At 35.6% G+C, this 21,156-nt stretch overlaps 1 protein-coding gene across 2 annotated transcripts in view; it reads left to right on the plus strand.

The window, feature by feature from the left end:
- Positions 1–21,156, plus strand: part of WDR17 (WD repeat domain 17) — a gene marked incomplete at its 5' end in the record, with an annotated part of 75,388 nt that overhangs the window by 32,832 nt on the left and 21,400 nt on the right. The window contains 12 exons of one of the 2 annotated variants that reach the window (XM_082608803.1): positions 303–425; positions 3,320–3,504; positions 4,111–4,279; positions 7,054–7,145; positions 9,580–9,662; positions 11,343–11,429; positions 14,012–14,176; positions 15,648–15,850; positions 16,918–17,067; positions 17,151–17,281; positions 18,255–18,380; positions 19,405–19,560. In XM_082608803.1, coding sequence (XP_082464929.1) covers positions 303–425; positions 3,320–3,504; positions 4,111–4,279; positions 7,054–7,145; positions 9,580–9,662; positions 11,343–11,429; positions 14,012–14,176; positions 15,648–15,850; positions 16,918–17,067; positions 17,151–17,281; positions 18,255–18,380; positions 19,405–19,560 — 1,670 coding nt within the window. The remainder of the gene's footprint in view (positions 1–302; positions 426–3,319; positions 3,505–4,110; positions 4,280–7,053; positions 7,146–9,579; positions 9,663–11,342; positions 11,430–14,011; positions 14,177–15,647; positions 15,851–16,917; positions 17,068–17,150; positions 17,282–18,254; positions 18,381–19,404; positions 19,561–21,156) is intronic. The other variant, XM_082608804.1, reaches the window with a different exon arrangement.

Raw genomic sequence — 21,156 nt, forward strand, 5'->3', positions numbered from 1 at the left:
CTTTTTTGTGGTCACATTGTCATAATGATCTTTGTCGGGGAAGCTCCCAAGGCAGGCAGTCTCTCACCCGAGAAAGGGATTTGGAACAGAAAAAAAAAAAGGCAAAACGTGCCAAAAATGGAAAGGATGAATATCACTTCGGCTGTTTCTTTGTATTATGATATAATATTACTGTGTGAAGAATGTCAGTAAGTGGTGCTAAAAATCTGGCAAGTTGAAATTTTGTTATTACTTTTATATCTAGGCATTTTATGTTTCAAATAAAATTTGTTAATATAATGCTTTTTTCTTGATCTGACTAGATTCTCAAGTGGGTGTTTTGCGCGTTTGGAATGTTTCTAGAGCAACACCTGTTGATAATTTTAAATTAAAGAAAACAGGGTTTCACTGCTTACATGTACTGAATTCTCCTCCAAGGAAGAAATGTAAGTAAAAATATCAAAATTTGATATTTTAAAATATCGTACTTGCTGCTATCCAATAAAATGAGTGATATAATGATATAAACGTATCAAATACTGCTACTGAAAAGCAAATTTAAAAAAATAGCCTTTGACAATATACGTGCTAAAGGTACCATCAAAGCCACACAACATCTAATATTGCTAAATTGAAAATATTTAGAGCAAAGTTACATTTAAAAATGCTATTAAATGAGGATATTAAGATAATCTCAAATCTACATGGGGAAAATGAAACAATGATATTGGTGAAAATGAAAAATATCAAGAGTGATGGGATTAAATAAAATTGGTCTGAACTAGGGGACTTTGTTTTAAACATGACTCTTTTACAATCTATATGGTTTATAGCAAAGTTAAAATAACCTAAACATTGGAAATGTAGGATCTAGAATATATATTCCATGTTTGAATGCATTGCATGTTTGTCACAGGATTGGTAGTTAGTATTATAGATGTTCTTCATTTATTTTTGTGTTTTTTTCTAATTACCTTTTATTACTTCTATGATTAAGAAAAAATTATAAAATACATTTAAGGTATAAAAGAAAAATCTGAAGTATGGGGGGGAGGTTTAGAATTAGAGTTTTTCCTAAATATGAGGGAAAAGAAATTGACTTCCTATTTTTTTTTTTTTTTTTTCTTTTTGCGGTATGCGGGCCTCTCACTGCCGTGGCCTCTCCCGCTGCGGAGCACAGGCTCCGGATGCGCAGGCCCAGCTGCCACGGCTCACGGGCCCAGCCGCTCCGCGGCACATGGGATCCTCCCAGACCGGGGCACGAACCCGTACCCCCTGCATCGGCAGGCGGACTCTCAACCACTGCGCCACCAGGGAGGCCCTGACTTCCTATTTAAGTCAACTGTGGTTACTCTGCATGGTTGGCAGTGTTTCTTTTATTTCTGTGTGGATCATAAAAAAAACTTGAGGAAAAGAGTTTAGTGCTGGAACAACCTAGAGTTATTGATTCCTCCTTACTCACTACTGTCTATGATATACTAAATAATTAGTGAGACCTGTTCAAAATAATGTTGTTTTGGTTAGCAAATTTAGTATCTAATTTTGTGGGCAATGGCGAGTAGTAGAAAATCTCTGTATTTGAACCTCCAGTCTTTTCACAAATTTAAGTTTTTCCTAATACTTCTAAATCCTGGAAACTGGAGGGTCTAGAAACATTAGGACTGGAGAAGTATTGATAGTATGCTGGGGACTGGCATATTGTTTATGTATCCTGCATTTTTTGGAACTATTTTTTTCTTTGTTTATTTGTTGTGAACACCCATCTCGTAAGATGACTGAAATATCGTAGGTTCTTTTCTTCCTTATTTTTTTCTTATTGCAAAAGTGGTCCAGGCCCATTAGAGAAAAATCAGGAAATATAAAGAAGCACATACTGATCTTGTCATTTTTCAGTCATCCCTTTCAGGCTGTTGATAGTTAGTTTTTTCTCCAATTTTTTAATGTAACAGAAAGTGTGGAGTAAGAAAAATTATGTAAAAATGAAAAACTTTAAATGTAGACATAATCATCAAATTCTGGGAAAAAATATGAATTATGGATAGATAGGAGCATAAAGGGTATCAAAGCCACCTATAATATCAACAAATTAAAATATTAGAAAACAGTCATGGATTATATTAATTTTAACCAAACTTTCAGCAAAATTTCGTTGAACCGAATGCTTCTTTTGTTATTAATGGTTCATTCTAGTTTGGACTGCCTGTCGTTCTCCGATTCTAAGAAATGAGTATTATCCTAATGAACGCAATAAGGAAGACTTTATTATATTTGAATCAAAAAAGACAATATTCTGGGAAATATTTATATACCAGTGTGTAATTAATCTAGATTGGTCTGATAATTTATGGTGGTATCATTATTTTGAATTATATTTACAAGAGTATATTTATGTTCTAAGGAAAAGCTTTTTTGAAAGAAGACAAAATATGTGATAAAGAATACAAAGAGGGGGCCTCCCTGGTGGCGCAGTGGTTGAGAGTCTGCCTGCCGATGCAGGGGATGCGGGTTCGTGCCCCGGTCTGGGAGGATCCCATATGCCGCGGAGCGGCTGGGCCCGTGAGCCATGGCCGCTGAGCCTGTGCGTCCGGAGCCTGTGCTCCGCAACGGGAGAGGCCACAACAGTGAGAGGCCCGCGTACAGCAAAAAAAAAAAAAAAAAAAAAAAAAAAAAGAATACAAAGAAAATAACTGAACAAGGCGACATTTATGTAATTGAAAGTTGGAGAATTGAAAGTCTATGAACAGTAAAAATTGAGGAAGAAGAGAGAAATTAAGATGCAAATGTATATCAGACAGTTGTAATTCTTAATTTGGGTGCTAAATTAAAGTGAATTATAAATAATCTCAAAAATAATTATTTTCATTGGATTGAAAATTAGTGGAAGAGAGTTATTAGTTTTAAAAGAAAAAAGTTCACATGTGTGTGTGTTTGCTTACATAGAGGAAGAAGTAAGCTATTACGTCCGCACTTTGGAAGAAAATTTTAATTCAGAAATAATCGTGCTGTGCTTTAATTTATGGGACAATAAGAAACCAAATATTCATCACATATTGTGATTCCTCAGAAACTAATTTTCATTCATTTTGCACCCCTTGCACTTCTATGCACCTCTTTTCAAAATAATATCCCATTTTGTGTATATAAATATATAATATGGGAAATGCTGCTAAAGTACTCCTGTGGCAGAAAATCTGGTCATTGCTTAAGAGTTTACTGATATAAATTCTGGATAAAAGAAAACAAAGAGCATCTTTGTAAATTAAGTCCTGTGGTTTCATTCCAGCCTATGGGAAGATACTGGCATAAATGTTTACTTGTTTATTTATTTTTTCTTTTCTAGTTTCAATCCAGTCCCCAACCAAAAATCATTATACATCCTCAACGAGTGAAGCAGTACCACCCCCAACTTTGACACAGAATCAAGCATTTTCTGTTCCTCCTGGTCACGCAGTGTGCTGTTTCTTGGATGGTGGAGTTGGACTTTATGATATGGGAGCTAAGAAGTGGGATTTTCTTAGGGACTTGGTATGTCTGTGGTCATTCTTTTATACACAATACTTATTTTGTGTATAAAATGATGTTTACTTTTACTTATGTATTATTGATGATATTCTAAAATTATTTTCATAGAGAATCATATATTAGGACTTTATCTTGGTTGATTGAAACATTTTAGAAAAATGTATAGAACTATTAAAATTATTTAGTTGTAGACATTATAAACATTAAACTTCTTTAAATATTAATGTCTGTTTAGCTTATCAGGATTACTGTGCATTTGGTAGTTTTCCCATTATTGTGTGGGCCACGTTACTCCTTTGTATAGTGGAAAATCACATAGTTGTAGTATATTTTGGAAGCAAAATGAGAAATAGAATATTCTTTCAGAAGGAAGGAGAAGTCCACCTCTGCCAGTTACTCTGAGCTTTCATGTTCTCATTCATGAAATGAGCAAGGTTGTATTAAGTGTTTTCTAAGATTTATTTCTATTATGAAGTCATAATAATTCTATGAGTCTACGAACTTCTGTTCTCATGATCATTAAGCCTCTGTATAAAATAGAATACAACCCTGCTGAGGACTCACATTTTGTCTGGGTTTGTGCTATGTTTTTTTATGCTGCATTCCTAGGGTCACGTGGAAACTATCTTTGACTGCAAATTCAAACCTGATGATCCCAATCTTTTAGCAACAGCTTCATTTGACGGCACAATAAAAGTCTGGGATATAAACACACTGACGGCAGTGTACACTTCCCCAGGGAATGAAGGGGTTGTTTATTCCCTTTCATGGGCTCCAGGTAAGAAGTATTTTATTAAAATCAGAAATACAATTAAATGACTTTCCTAACTTTTTTTTTTTTGCGGTACACGGGCCTCCCACTGTTGTGGCCTCTCCCGTTGCAGAGCACAGGCTCCGGACGTGCAGGCTCAGCGGCCATGGCTCACGGGCCCAGCCGCTCCGCGGCATGTGGGATCCTCCCGCACCGGGGCACGAACCCGCGTCCCCTGCATCGGCAGGCGGACTCTCAACCACTGCGCCACCAGGGAAGCCCAACTTTCCTAACTTTTATTTCCATTTGTATTATCTTCTTCCTCACAGTGCCATCTTACTCTAAATGATTGTGGAGGCAGATTAGTACCAACCTAGTTGTTGGTGCGGTTTTTGTGGGTTTTAGAATAGACTACCTGCACAAGCACATTGATTTCTGGGCCCTTCTGTATGACATAGTCATATAGAAAAGCCACAGTAAATCAGGATGATACTGACCCATCTAGTTTTAGCTGCCTTTGTATAGATATGCCTAAAAAGGTGTAGTGTATTTTACATTATAGAAGTTTTCCTTAAAATTTTCATGTGAATGAAATATATGAAAATAAAACATATATTTTCTAAAAATTATAATATCTGTCTCTGATACATCTGTTTTGTGAATATGAATGATTATATATCATCACAGTTTAATTGTGAGCATGTGATTCTATATAAACTCTGCTTTTGTAATATTGAAGAACTTTTATGCTATAATTGGGTCTTTTCTTTGATCTAGAATGATGCTACCTTTATACCTTCCTGTATGTAAAAAAGAGATGTCCTATGAAACCTCTGACATTTTCTCCCAAAACATTTTCTTCCTGTAATGAATAATTTTACACACTTAAAATGAATTTTTCACTTTATAACTATGTAGAATGCTTTACTTATTTGTCCTAATACTAACATATTAATTTAAAACCCACTTATAACCAAGATATAGCTTATTTTTTAGCTTATCTCCTTGTGCACAGAGATTTTTAGCCCTGAATATATGGGCTGTCAGGGTTTTGATGTCTTCAGAGAATGTGGGAATCTCTTGGAATTTTATGCATAATTTTTAGCATATGTGTGCATGTTCCTATATCTGTCAAAGATTATCACAGCTATCAGATTTTCAGAGAAGTCCATGATACAAAAAAGGTAAAGAACTACTGTTTTTGTATCCCTTATCTCCTGCCGTGAGAAGATCTAGAAGAAGGTTTTACTTCCAAGTCTTAATGACAGCAGCTGTTCTCTGAAGCAGAACATACTTAGTGCCATTATAGATCCAAAGCTAATTGGAAAAAAATGTTACTTCACTAATTAAGAAGTAAGGAACAAAAAGAACTAGCACTGTTTTCTGCTCCCTTCTTCACCTCCATCTTCATTTTACTTGCGATTGTGAGAGCCAACATTTATTAAAGAGTATCTGAGGTCAGAGAGGTTGAGGAACTTACCCAAGATTATATACATGTGGAGTAGTGGTGGAGTCAAGATTTGAACCCTTGTCAGTTTGATGTGTAAGCCTGTGCTCTTAGTCATGGTAGTTTGCATCGTCACAGCAGGGCCTGCTGGGTTGAGATACAGGTATTGGGCCACCAGGGCAGTGACACTGTAACAGCAATGAGCTGATCATTCTTCCTTCTACAAAACATATTCAAGCCTCAAACCTAAAGCTTGAATAGAAATTGTGACTGTGAAAACCATTGTTTCAAATCATAACACAGAAGGCCCAATCTTACTTAAAGTTTATTTCACTCTCTACATTGAGAATTTGCCTTAAGAAAATAAAAATGTTGGGAAATGGAAATTCTGCCACTTTTTGCAATGTGATTACTGATGAATCACTATTGTTAGGTAAATATGGATGAAACTTAAAAGATTAGCAAAGGTTGACACTGGATGGAAGTAGAGTAGGTTATAGATGATTGCAAAATTTCCTTTATTTTTAGAGTAGATATCACAGGAAAATTTTTAGAAGTGCATATAAATATGGAAACTTTCCCCCAATAATTTCAGAGCACTAAAAGGGTAGCAGAATGAAAACCCTAGAAAAAAATGGTGAGGCCTTTTCTTTTAGTATTTATAGTCATTTATCACCAAATAATTCCTCCATATTTTTACTCCTAGGAGGCAGATAACAGCTATTTCTTTCTTCTAATGGAGCAAACCTTTTCTCTGACTGCCTTGCAAAAAATTCAAGACCAGCTACTAACTTAGCTGCAGTTCGATTTTAACAGATTTTTTTAACTTCTTAAGAACAAAGAGCATTGTTTATGTCTTTGATGGAGAAAATAAATTTTTTCATGTGTCCTGCTTAGAGAAATACTTTCCTAACCATTAAAAAAATTACTAGATGGTCAGAAAAATGTAAATACTGACTGGATATGTAATAATATTGAGGAATTTTTGATAATTTTTCTATTTGTGATTGTAGTAGTTTGGTCACGTTAATAAAAGAGTTCCTGTATTTTAGACATCCATCCTCGAGTATTTATTGATGAAAGAATACAATGTTAGAGATTTGCTCCAAAGAAATCCAGAAGGGGGCTATAGACAAAATAAGATTGACCATATTTTGATAATTGTTGAAATTGTATGATGGATTCATGCATTATACTGTTCTTTCTATATTTGCATACATTTGATAATTTTCATTATTTAAAAAAAAGAGCCACTTTGCAAACTCAAGTCTTACTTTTTCAAAAATTACATTTTTGAAAAGAATTACATTTGTGGCAAACATTTCATATAATGTCTAACAAATTGTTTCCTAAGGTGATTTAAATTGTATTGCTGGAGCAACTTCTCGAAATGGTGCTTTTATTTGGGATATTAAAAAGGGCAAAATCGTACAACGATTTAATGAGGTAAGATGTATTTATTGCTAGTCGAATAACATAATGTCTTATATGGCTTCACGTTTTTTAAATGCTTTCCTCTCTTAATTTATTAGTTAGTCACCAGGTGGCATTGTAGTCTTTTAATTAGAAGAAAATTCAAGAGGACATGCACGTGCTAAAATGAATTCTTAAAAATGTAGCTGAGTCTAAGATATAAAAATTCACCTAGAGTTGCATTAGAGGTTCAAAGAAATTTTGGGTCACCTTCCACAAAATTGTCTAGGCAAATATTCAAAAGTTGGAAAAAGACTAAACTCAGAACGAGACCCAAATTATAGTCCCAATTTTGTCACTGATTAGCTCTTGACATAGAGAGGATAATTTTATTGCCTTGAACCTGATTGTTCATTTATTTATTTATTTTTTAACATCTTTATTGGAGTATAATTGCTTTACAATGGTGTGTTAGTTTCTGCTTTATAACAAAGTGAATCAGTTATACATATACATATGTCCCCATATCTCTTCTGATTGTTCATTTTATAAGATGGTGAAGTTGGATTATATAATTTCTTAGGCTTCCTTCCAAGTCTCAAATTCCATTTTTCCATAACAAGTTCTAAAGGCTCCCCTCTTCCTACTTGTAGTGTCACAGATTGTACTTTTCCTTCTGCTTGGAGTTAAATTGTCATTTCATGTTTCCCTGAGTTCTGTTAATATTTTGTAAATACGTATGCTCTCGTCACAGTATGTTAGCTGTGAATGGAGGGAAATGTGAACAGCATCTAGGATTGTCTCTCACTCTCTTGACATCTCATTCATTTCAAATGATTACTGTTGAAGTTTATTAAACATATAACTTACTTGATAATTATTTATATATCGAGGCTTTAAAACCATTTATACAAAAGACTGTTCTCTCTCTGAAAATCAAGTAGCGTTGATCTTCCAGGGGTTACGGAAGTTATGTGACAAATGCAGAGCCGTAGGGAAACTTCACCAACCACCAGTGTGCAATTCTGCTCTCAAAAGAGGGAATTTTGGCAAAGGACTACAGGTCATCCTTCCCTTTCTCTACTTAACAACAATGTTCTCAGTTCAGCACTCCCCCAGCCTGCCCTCTGCCCTCCGCATCACCAGAACGATGCGTATCCCATAATAAGTAAGGATATAAGAAGAAAAGATGAACCTGGAAAAGAAACTTTTGACCTAATTCAAGAATCTTATCCTTGGATGTCAGCTCTGTCGATTTCTTCTTCTAGCATCTTGGCGTCCTGTCAACTAAGTATCTTCCTATTAGCGCTTGGCAGGTGCAGCCTGATGCCAGCAGCCCAGCCCTGAGCATCAGGGACGTCTCTTACGTCCATTTATGTCTTTCCCAGCTCCAATAGCATAGTTAAGACCAATATCGAAACCGTTTACATCTAGGATAATAAATGTGGGGAAAATGAACACTGTCAGCTTCAGTTCACTGAGTTACACATGCCTCACAAAATAAAACGCAGGACGTGAAGGAGCCATAAGTGCCCCGTTCACAGGGACGAACACAGCTGATGGAGGACCTCCCCTCCTTCAACTGAGTGAGTATAGAGACTACCTCCATTCTTGTGTTCATCTTTATAAAGCTACCCACCTTGACCCCCCAAGGAAAGTAAAAATAGCAAACTGGAGACCGCCTTAGTAAAACAGCCTTAAGGCTCCAGATAAAAAGTCACTTTAGTCTTCCATTAAGAGCAGCCACGATTTAAGTGCTATATAAAACTGAAATGTTTTAAACAAAATTTGGAAATGGATTGGTTGCAACCTTTATTCACCCATTACCTAGTTGATGAATGACATTCCTATGTATAAAATATATTCTTTGTGTTTTTAAAAGTTCTCATCATACCAGCTGTGACTGTATTCCTTTACCCTTTCTCAGTCCAAGAATACAGATAAATGTAGAGTACAGGTAAATACAGAGTGATTTGTTATAATAATAACCTTAAAGCTTCTTTGTTTCATAAAAATAAAATTTTGAAATTTAGAAGAACAATCAATAATAACAGCTGCTTTCAGCATCTCTTATACTGTAGTTTTAGGAGCCTAACTGGGTTAGAAAGCAGATAGATAACTATCTTCATCTCCAGAAGGGCTTTTACAGAAAAAGGTATTAAGCTATTAAGCAGAGCTTAATTCTACAGATGGCTGAGGAAGCAGATTCTGGGTCTTTACCAGTGTCCACAAAAAGGAAATAGAGCCACCCATTTATGTCTTAAAACAATGGTTTTGTTTCTTAAGTGTTGACAGCGTCACACATTCTTTAAAGTGTGTATTCAGCTTTCTGCTGTTGACAGTAGTGTCTCTGTAGAATCATCTAGAGCAAGTTCCTAATAGAAAAGTAATATTAGAAGAAGTAAATAAATAAGAGGAAAAAGGGGTGAATTATTTCTTATTGATAGGTATTTTACATTTTTTGAAGCATGGAAAAAATGGAATATTCTGCATTGCCTGGAGTCATAAAGATTCCAAAAGAATAGCAACCTGCAGTGGTGATGGTTACTGGTAAGTACCATGTATGAAATTACACGGTTTATAAAAGATACATTTGATAATATCAGTTGTATCATGTTAGCACATACATTAAAATATTCGATGAGATTCCATTTGTACAGCTCTACCTACTATCATAAATATTATTTATAAGCCCGCATAGGCACATGCTACATTGCTATGATATATCAGTAATAAATAACAATGCAATGATGTTTTAAGAATAAACAAACCACTAATTCTTTCTAAATGAAAATACTACTCGAATTTTAACTAGAATACTGTGACTTGTCTTAAAGAAATTTAAAGGACTTTCACAGAGTCTAATTTTCATCACATTTTGAGGGAGTGGTATTTCAGTTTCGCAAGTGATTAAAGAGGTATCAAGTGCTCTAGAAACTTGTTCACAGTAGGTGTTATTATTGAAAAAAGGATAAAAAGGCTTTGTAAGGAGGAATAAGATCATGCCTGTGGGAAATGCCTATTTTTAGAAAGTGACTAACTTCTCAGAAATATGTGCTTTCTTAATTCTGTTGAGTTCCAAGAAAAAGTAGGCTTCCAAGAAATATATGTAAGGGAAGAATTGCCTTTGAGTTAAAAAAAATGTTTTTAATGCAATGGTGCTACCCTATAGCTATAGGTATTGTCATCTTTGACAGGTAGTATAAGCACTTACGGTTGTTGAGAAGTAGTAAAGTTTATCTCCTCTTAGGTTTTGCTATACCCAGCCCAAAATCTTCTCATCCTCACTTTTTAATTTCAGTGGAAAATACAGTAGTTATGGAAACCAAAGATCTTTACCAAGAAGTTAAAATTTTCAGAAACAACAGTTAGTGATTTTTTTCCCTTGAAAATGACTATTTGCTCATTGATACATACCAAAATACGAAAGATGTACGTAAGAGTTTTTTGACTAGGTGATACATGATTAGATTTACCATATATTCTCAGCGCGTTACTTATTTGATAAATACCACAGTCAATGACTAAATATTTGGAAGCGTAGGTCACCACCATTCTCCAGTAACCTCAGAGTTTTGGTGGGCCTAGTGATGTTTTAAAAGGGTCTTTTCCAAAGACTTTTAAAACTTTGCAATACGTTAATTTATACACAGCTTTGTGTCCCTAATGGAATCAACAGCCCTTGCACTATGGTAATGTAATAGGAGGGTATTAGAGCTTCTTTTGTTTTTGCAGTGAAAGTATATAGGATCTGTTTTGGGAGAAGGGGTCCTCTGAATTTCTAGTTGTATCACTTAAAATATGCCATGAAAATATTATGTCTTGCAGTTGGTGTAATAGTGCATGCACCCAACGCTATAAATGAGTTGTTTTAAACATACATTTTGAACTGTTAAATTTTGAAGCTGAAATCTAATGCATATGTTTTAAAATATATGTATTAAACTATGTATTTCCCTAATTAAAAATATAAGAAATCGTTTCTAAATAAAGATGTATCTCCTTTAAATTGGTTTCAGTGGGTTACCATAATTAATACTATGTGATATAAATATCCTTACTCATAATTGGTAATATTTACACAGTACTTTTAAATGTTCCTTGTGCTTTGCAGACAAGGTCTCTTTCCTAAAACACTTATGCTCGAATTTTACAGTTTTGGCTTTCTTCCCTTGAATGATGTATTTAGACTGTTGTAATTTTCTATTAATATATTATACTTAATTTCAGTATTATTCGAACAGTTGATGGTAAAGTACTACACAAATACAAACATCCAGCTGCAGTGTTTGGCTGTGATTGGAGCCAAAACAACAGGTAAGTATTTTTTCCGGAAACAAGTAATAATTACATTTCAGAGATTTTGAATAGCCACAAAGTTTAAAGTTATTTCCATAGGTAATATTCATGACTCTTTTTAGGTAATATTCCCTTTGCCTAGCCTTGTAATTGCATGTGTAACCATCTGTTTTTATTCCGTGAGGTTTTTATATGATTTAGAAATACTGATTTCCTACTTTCAAGCTATTTCCTGCTGCTTTAAGGAAAAGCACATGACTAACTAAAACATGGAAATCAGCCCAATCTGTGTGTCTTCTGAGGAACGTGGCCCTTTCTCTGAACCCTTTTTAGGAATCTGGGCAAATGGTATTTTGTTCCCCGTGACTTTCCATTGCCTCCACCTAATGCAAATGCCACGGCCTTGGGTGATTTCCCATGACACGGAACTTAGAATGGTTTTGAAAGGTCAGCCTTGCTTAAGAGCCTGGCATTAAAGATCAGCTTAGATTTAAAAATTAATCCAAGTCAAACCTCCACTAAAATTGATCCTTTAAGCCACTGCACTTCCAAGAATCTTGTGTTTCAAACCTCTCTTTGATGGGATATAAATTATATTTAAAAATTCAAACTTTCTTTAAATATTGTGAAACAATGTGAATTATGCTTTTCCATATTAGAGTCGTAAAATATACATACTAAAATATTAAAACCTTATTACACTGTGTTCTGAGTCAAATCACATATTATACAAAATGATGGATCTATGAGTTTCTTCCAGTAAATATAGAAGCATTTATTACACAGTTATAGGTACTTAAAAAAATTTTTTTTATGTGGACCATTTTAAAAATCTTTATTGAATTTATTACAATATTGCTTCTGCTTTATGTTTTGGTTTTTTTGGCCCCGAGGCATGTGGGATCTTAGCTCCCTGACTGGGGATCGAACCCATACCCACAGTATTGGAAGGCGAAGTCTTAACCATGGACTGCCAGGGAGGTCCCCGGTTAGAGGCTCTAAAATGAGCTCGTGACCAGCTCTTCCACAGTATTTCGCATCTCAGTGGCCTGAAAATGCAAACAACAAACTGCTAAAGCCCAAATCCTTGACCTCTTATTTTATTCTATTTTTTTTTTTTTTGCGGTACGCGGACCTCTCACTGTTGTGGCCTCTCCCGTTGTGGAGCACAAGCTCCGGACGCGCAGGCTCAGCAGCCATGGCTCATGGGCCCATCCGCTCCGCGGCATGTGGGATCCTCCCGGACCGGGGCACGAACCCGTGTCCCCTGCATCGGCAGGCGGACTCTCAACCACTGCACCACCAGGGAAGCCCTCACTTTTATTTTTAAAAATCTTTTCTAAATGTTCTAATTTCTGTATTTATATTCCACGTAGCATCCTAGGAGATAAGTGAAAAACACCTTGAACTTATAAAAGTTTATTCATAAGATATTTCTGAATTTATAATTTGGATATCTGTATGTACCTTCTTTGAATATTTTTTCATTTCTAAGATTTTATCTTTATGTATCTGCATAGGCATATATACAGAAATATGCTCGTGTATACGTGTAAATATTTGTATTATGCAAAATATATTTTCCCACATAGAGGAACAGGCTGTTTATCAGCGGGCCTTGGGCACATGTAATCTACACATTTATAGATCGGCATGCAGTTTACAAACTGGTGTATTTATGCATGTAAGGTTAAATAAATATAGGTATTACAACCCATGCGACAAAAATCAACAATTTGAAGTTTGGAGAAGGTTTTGATAACAGCTGAGTCCAAAACGTGTAACTTCCCCTCTTTACCTTTAAAGCCTGGGGACTGTTTATACGGTTGTTGATGTTCCTTGGGGGAGACCGTTCTGGCTGGTACCTGATGCCACAGGCCTGCCTAGTCCTCGAATTCCATCGGGAACAGTGTTCCAGGCATGATGGCTAGGGTACAGATAGTTGCTTAGCTATCTCACTCTCTTAGAGGTAATGAGCCAAGATCATTAAAAGATCAGATCCACATATTATATTCCCAGAGGATTCTGTTGGATCAAACAGTTAAGCATCTCATCAAAGAGAATTGGAAAACCAGGAATGTGACTTACTGTCAGATGAGACGACCCTGGTTCTGCGGGGAGCTTTCCAAGCACACTTCTGGGGGAAACATTGCTATTTATAGCCCCACCACAACAAAATTTACCAGCGGTCAGGGCATGTAGTAATTAATAACGTGCCTACCAGCAGTTAAGCAAATCTCGATCACGGACCATTCAGGACCCGTCTTAAGACCCAATGGTTGCAAAATATAAAGGTCTGAGAAATACTAAAGTTATGAATCTGGACATCTTGAAAAAGAATGTATAGAAATAACTGTACCATTATCTCTCATAAATAAAATAAAAACACAACTGATTGAAAGGAAACATTGAGAAACTCATTCTGGACTAGAGCAGTTGCTGTAAATGATGTTTTTATTTATGTCAGTTTTCAGTGTAACTTTATTAAGGAAGCAAAAAATTCTCATTTTAGAAGTTAGAACTGTGTGCATTTAAAAACTATCAGTAACAAATAATATCAAACTTTTAATTTTTTTAATGTGCCGTGGGTGATATTTCAGAGACATGATAGCCACTGGCTGTGAAGACAAAAATGTTCGTGTCTATTATGTGGCCACCAGTTCCGATCAACCACTGAAAGTGTTTAGTGGGCATACAGAGAAAGTGTTCCATGTTAGGTGGTCTCCTCTGAGGGAGGGAATTCTTTGCAGTGGCTCTGATGATGGGTATGTATTTTTGGATTCTAATTTTCTAGTCCTAAAAATCATAAGCTTATACTTTTCTAGAAGTGTACTTATTTATATGATCCAACTTGTATGTGGAACTATTTTAAACATGTATTTAACAAGTAGGCATTTAACAAGTATCTAATTGCATCCAACTAAAAGTAAATTAAAATTTTCCATACTTAGCATCTTATTCATTATTTCTATTTCCTTATTTATTGTACTTGCAGTAGATGCTTATTTCTCTCTTATTAGGAACAAAGTTAACAGAAATCTGTTGGGAAAGGGAACAACGTCTGAAACAATAAACCTTTGTAAAATGTAGAGACGAGTTTATTTTTAATAATGTTCCCGTATTTAATGTGGAAAACAGCTGTCCTCTGTTTTCATTAAGAATGGAATAAAAGAAGATGATTATATATGTTAGCATGAAAAGAAGATATTTTAGAAATGAGAGTGACTTAACATTTTTTCCTGGGTTTATGAAAGTTTCTGAAATCTTGTCTATATTTTATATCCAGACAAGATACATTTGCATGGTACAGTTTGGGCTGTTTGAATATGAGATAAATTTAGGTAAGAAAAATCTTACTTGGTGCAAGTAAAAGTTGTAGTATATAGTAATCACATTATCCAGTCCTGGTATAAAGGGGAAAAAGAAGAAAGGGGTCTTTTTATATATAGCAGAAAGAGATATGCCTTAAGAAATAAAATATGTGGTATGTCTCCTAATAATGTAATATAACCTTTGGAGTATTAATATTTTGATATTTTCAGGTTTATATAAATCTTTAACTAAAAGATTATTATGAATTGTCCAAGCAGAGTTGGCATTTGGAAGTCTTGAATTGATCTTGAGTTCAAATTGTCCTTCAGTAACATTTATACTCTACAGATTCAAGTAATATTATGAACCCATTTACATTTAAATTTTGTACTTGATCTGAGAGTGATTCCACAGACTAAGAAACTTATTTAACTGACAAAAACATGAAGTGTTTCCTGTATTGATAAAAGCATAGATACGCATTGATTTTTCAAATAATACCCAACATCATACATGCTGTATTTTCAAGTTATACAAATAATTTGAGTGCTCTTAAATTATTGTATACATGTTGTTAGTCATATTTTTCTTTGGCTTTATCTGCTCTGGATATTTTATTTTAAGAAAGCAACTTTTTAAACACATAAACTGCGAAATCATATATTTAGTTTCAGGGGTTAATGACCAGTAAAAGTAAGGAAAAAATACTGGAATAGGATGGCTCTAGCCTAGTTAATTATTCATTTTAAAATAAATAAAATTCATTTTTATTTGCTGTAAAGAAGAGAATCATAACATATATTGAAACATAAAATGTTTTTTCAATATACTAAGAAATAATCATTGTGTTCCATTAAGAATATGCTGATACTCTAGATAAATTATAACTTGAATGGTATTATATACATAATATTCTGTTTTCAGTTCTGTTCGAATCTGGGATTATACTAAAGACGCATGCATAAACATTCTTAGAGGACACACGGCACCTGTGCGGGGATTAATGTGGAATACTGAGATCCCATACCTACTAATATCTGGCAGCTGGGACTATACTATAAAAGTGTGGGACACTCGGGAAGGAACGTGTTTGGATACTGTGTACGATCATGGTGCAGATGTATACGGTAAAGTGTTTTTCATGTACTTTTAAATTTTCCTATATTAATGATTATAATTTCTGAGCAAGACAGTATTTTTGAAGAAGCCTTACAGTGTTTCATTTTGAAATAACATTTATCTTAGTAGAAAGTATACATGCTTACTATTTAAATATCAGAATACACAGAAGATAAGAGAAAATGTCATCAGAAATAATTAGAAAATAACTCTTGTTAGCACTGTGGTGTCTTTCTCTCTATCCCTGTAGAGAAACATACACACGCACGCACGCATGCACGCATGCACACATATACCCTTGCACATATTCTCATGTATGGCTTGGATTTTTCTCCATTACCTTAGCATCACCCCAAAGGTAAGCTGTAAAACAGGAAATCCTTAATAACTTAGGTATGATGTAGTTGGCCATTCCTTTACCTCTATTTTTGGATATTTGGGGCAATGTTTTGTTTCTTAATATAGTACCAAGTTTTTTACTATAAATGAGCTGGGAATGGAAAATCAGATTCCTTACCGTTTGTACATGATTTTACTCTCATTTGTAGCACCCAAACCTTGATGGGGTTGAGTAGGGAAATGAAGAATATGCAAAAGTGATTATTGAGAGCACTTAACCCCAACCTAGTCATTGTATCCATGTGCTTGACGCCAGTGGCCTCTTAGTTACTGCAGCGTGGGACTGAGTGTGGGAGAGAAGCCCATTTCTGGACATTCTAAAATGAAAGGTCCTCAAGTCTTTCTTTATCGTGTAATGAGAACATCCACCCATCCATGGATCACTGTGTATTCCGTGGGTATGACAGTCAGCTTGCTGACACACCAACTGAAATGTAATTTCAACACTTTCATCCAGGACCATCTGCTTTCTAATAATTATTCAACTCTGTATTCATATCTACAGAAGATGCTAAATACTTTTTTTTACATCCTTGTATTGTTTTCAGCCAAGACAGATATGGTATTTAAAACACTTCTCCACAACTTCAGTTCTGCGGAAGGGTTAGGAGGTACACATCAATAAAACATATTTTTCAGTGCTTCCTTTAGTAAATGGCGTTATTTCTTCCATCAGGTTTAACATGCCACCCACGTCGCCCCTTCACTATGGCCTCGTGCTCCCGGGACTCGACAGTGAGACTCTGGTCATTAACGCCGTTAATCACTCCTTTACAAATAAATATTCTGGCAGATAGATCCTGGGAAGAAATTATCGGGAACACTGGTACGGAAACTCTGCATGTATTAGATCTTCTTTCTAAATATGATTTTATAAGCGCTCTTATAAGAGTTGTGTCTCTTCTCCAGATTGTGCTGTAGAACAAGGCATGCCCCCTCTGCTGTGTGGCAAAGTGTCAAGAGATATCAAACAGGAGATAGAGAAACTAAGTGGCAACCCTCGAGTGAAAAAACTAAGATGGTTTTCAGAGTGTTTATCAGTAAGTATTATAGGAATTAAATGTGAAAATTTCCCCTTTAGCCAAAGCGAATCATGACAACTTTTTGTCATTAAGTTATCACATGTTTACATGTGTCATCCCAGTGTAAGAAAGCAAATGGTCCATAAGTTGTGAGGGCAATGAGACATTAAAAGAGAGACAGAAGGCGGCAATTTGCTGTTTCCACCCTACTAACACTGATAAAATCAACCATTGACTAATCAGTAGCATTTCTGACAGCCTTTAGGGCACTTCAGCTACCAATCTACCTCCTAACTTGTCAGCTGCTGCTGTGTGGTCTCCATTTGTCTGCTTTTATAGCATGCTTCCTTACCTTCTATTCTGGCCCTCGCCTTGATATTATTATCTTTTATTATTGGCAATAAATCAACTTTTCCTTCTTAATTATTACTTGCACTTCAGAACTGCATGTTTTGTTTTTTGAAGACCCTTTTCACCTCAAGAACTATTCGTGACCTTCCACATGATAATAGATAGCTGAGATTATTTCTGAGCTAACAAAATGTGTAATCAAAAAAGTTTGCCACCGACCTTAAATGATTTTAAATTTAGTGTTATTTTATAAATTATAACAGTTTCTACTATATACATTTGAAAATATCCAAAATTTTCATATTATACCACACACGCTTATAGACACACATTTGTATATATAGAGGCTATTTTGTTGGGACTGTGGGTGATTCAAGGATCTTTTGCAACGAATAAAGCTTTTCCCCTCTGGTCCTCAATAGACAATTTGGGTGCATGCATTAATCCAACAAGGATCTCAGAGGGCCTAACAGACAAAAAAGCAAATGGAAACCAGAAACAATAAATAAGATAGAGTATAGTTATTATCCTGTTAATTTTTCAAGTTAGATATGCCTGCATTCTATTTTTAAAGGTGAAAAATGCTGTGGGGTTTTTAATTCATTATTATATCTTTGAATGTTCTGTATCAACTTTTTAGCCTCCGGGTGGCAGTGACAATTTATGGGACTTAGTTGCTGTGATAAAAGGGCAAGATGATAGCTTACTTCCTCAGAACTACTGTAAAGGAATAATGCATTTGAAACATCTGATTACATTCCAAACAGTAAGTAAAGTATGCAGATGTGATGTACTCAAACAAAAAGTTGTTTTGCCTTTTCACTATTAAAATATGAAAATTATTTTTTGCATATATAATTAGAGTTGGTAGACTGAAGTAAGTGACCACTGAGGACATAAACCTTCAGTAAAAACTGATCACGAGAGTATCAGTTATTTTGGGAACAGATTAAGGCAGCCATGGTTTTCCTAGGTTGAATCTCGTGAAATTCTTCAAAGGTCACCGGGAAAGCCCTTGAAATGCTTTACCTTTACACTATTACCAGATGATTGTATGTATGGGCTACTCTGATTTTTGTCTCAGAGTCCTACTAGGCTGTATTCTGGGATATATTTTATTAAAACTGATCATATTTTATCCCTTAATGAATTTCAGTACAAAACTACTAGTCACCTTATACATGAAGCGATACGCAGTTCCAACAATAAACCAGTCCTGAGACCAGAAAGAAGAAAAAGCTTTTATATCTGCAATGAAGTATCCGTGGGTGACTAATTGTTAGACCATGGAGAGAATCATGCCAGGGATGTGGATTTGATGGGGATAGGGGGCAGCTATTTTCAAAAAGAAGTACCCTTTTCAATCACAAACTAATGAACACCTAATGACTGTAACAGTTACCTATTGATAGTATAGAAACCAATTAGAATAACTTTTAGTTTTTATTTTTATTTATTTATTTATTTATTATATAGTTTTTCACCAGTTATATACCACTTTATCACTCACTACCTTTTGGCCTCTGGACTTCTGGTGAGTTTTAAGGAAAATGGGATTTAGCCTCTTCCCACCCACACCAGGCATATCCAAGCCCTACTCTTCACCACACCAAAATATTGTGTTTAGAGAGGTATTATATTTTATAGATAAAAAGCATTGATTTAAAAAATGTTTAATTTCCAGTGCTATATGCTTATAAAATATGTATCCGTAGAATGCTTTTATAATGGTCTCTTAGCAGTAACTGTTGCATAACAAAATTTAGAAAATTCATTCTCTTCTTAACCAGTCTGAAGCCCAAGAACTAACCACAGTCAAGATGTCTAAGTTTGGTGGTGGTATTGGTGCCCCTACTAAAGAAGAAAGACTGAAGGAAGCTGCTGAAATACACTTGCGACTAGGACAGATTCGGAGATACTGTGAGCTGATGGTGGAACTGGGAGAGGTAAAATGAGCCGTTAAAGCAAAACCAAGCAGTCTCACACGGTGTTCCAAGTCTCAGTTAGATACTAAATATCAAGCTTATCTTCTTCCAGGTCTGGTTGGTTCTCTGCCAATCTGATACCAGGGGTATATACCTCAGAGCAGTAGTTACCCAAGTGAGGTCCTGGCTCGCAGTATCAGCATGCCTGGGAACTCCTTAGACATGCATTTCCCACCCACACCTACAGAATCAGGAACTCGGGGGATGGAGCCCAATGACAGGTGTTTTTCTAAGCGCTCCAGCTTCTCTTCCCAACAAGCTAACCTGTGAGAACCACTGTCCTCGACTCTAGTCTTTGATTCCTAAAAAAATTTAGCTCACCTTTGTATTTCCCCATACATTAGAGACAAACAATGAATTACTGCTTGATCTAAAATAATAAAGTGTACCATATAAAAATGTTATTTAAAAGGAATTGCAAACTAAAAAAATGTTTAACTTAGGAGCAGTGTGAAATTTTTCTTATGAAGAAATAAAAGTATGACTTAAAAGTAACTTATTTAACAGGGCACTTCTAGAAAGAATATCAAAAGTGAAGGAGAGGGCTTCCCTGGTGGCGCAGTGGTTGAGAGTCCGCCTGCTGATGCAGGGGACGCGGGTTCATGCCCCGGTCCAGGAGGATCCCACATGTGGCGGAGCGGCCGGGCCCGTGAGCCATGGCCGCTGAGTCTGCGCGTCCGGAGCCTGTGCTCCGCAACGGCAGAGGCCACAACAGTCAGAGGCCTGCGTACCGCAAAAAAAAAAAAAAAAAAAAGTGAAGGAGAAAAAGAATAAATAAATTTGGTAGAACAGTGTAATTCTTTATCTTTCTGAGTTATATATTTGGGTGTATATAATTTTAAACTATATTTAATTCCAATTTAATTCAAGATAATTTAATCAGGCATTTACTTATGGAGCTAATAATTTTGTTGTTGTGCAGTTTCATCAATGGACTAAATGATCCAAAAAACTGTGCTTACAACCCTTTAGAAATATAGGTGTCCTTATAATTGTTCGTGATCACCGCCTTACAAATAGCTTCTATTTCTGTAAAATTGATAGTATGAGATTAGGAAAACATTTATTCTTTTCACTTGCAACACATGTTTTTATTGAAGGAGCTTGGTGATTTTAAAGTTAATTTCATCTACATTTCAGTTTCTTTCTTCCATTCATCCCTACTATAATAAAGATGAATTTCCCCCCAAAACATGATTATAAATAATGTATGTTAAAAATTCCCTAACCTATTATTTTCAGGCTAATTACCAATTTTCTAGCTTTATTTGCAGTAGAACTTGCCTGTCTTGGAGAGCCTTAATTAAAATGAAGTTTCGGGGCTTCCCTGGTGGCGCAGTGGTTGAGAGTCCGCCTGCCGATGCAGGGGACACGGGTTCGTGCCCCGGTCTGGGAAGATCCCACATGCTGCGGAGCGGCTGGGTCCGTGAGCCGTGGCTGCTGAGCCTGCGCTCCGCAACGGGAGAGGCCACAACAGTGAGAGGCCCGCGTACCGCAAAAACAAAAAAAAACAAAATGAAGTTTTGATTTATGTAGTGATATTTCAGAATATTTTCT

The sequence above is a fragment of the Mesoplodon mirus genome, assembly GCF_964341445.2.
Source record: "Mesoplodon mirus genome assembly, chromosome: 20".
NCBI classification, from domain to species: Eukaryota; Metazoa; Chordata; class Mammalia; order Artiodactyla; family Ziphiidae; genus Mesoplodon; species Mesoplodon mirus.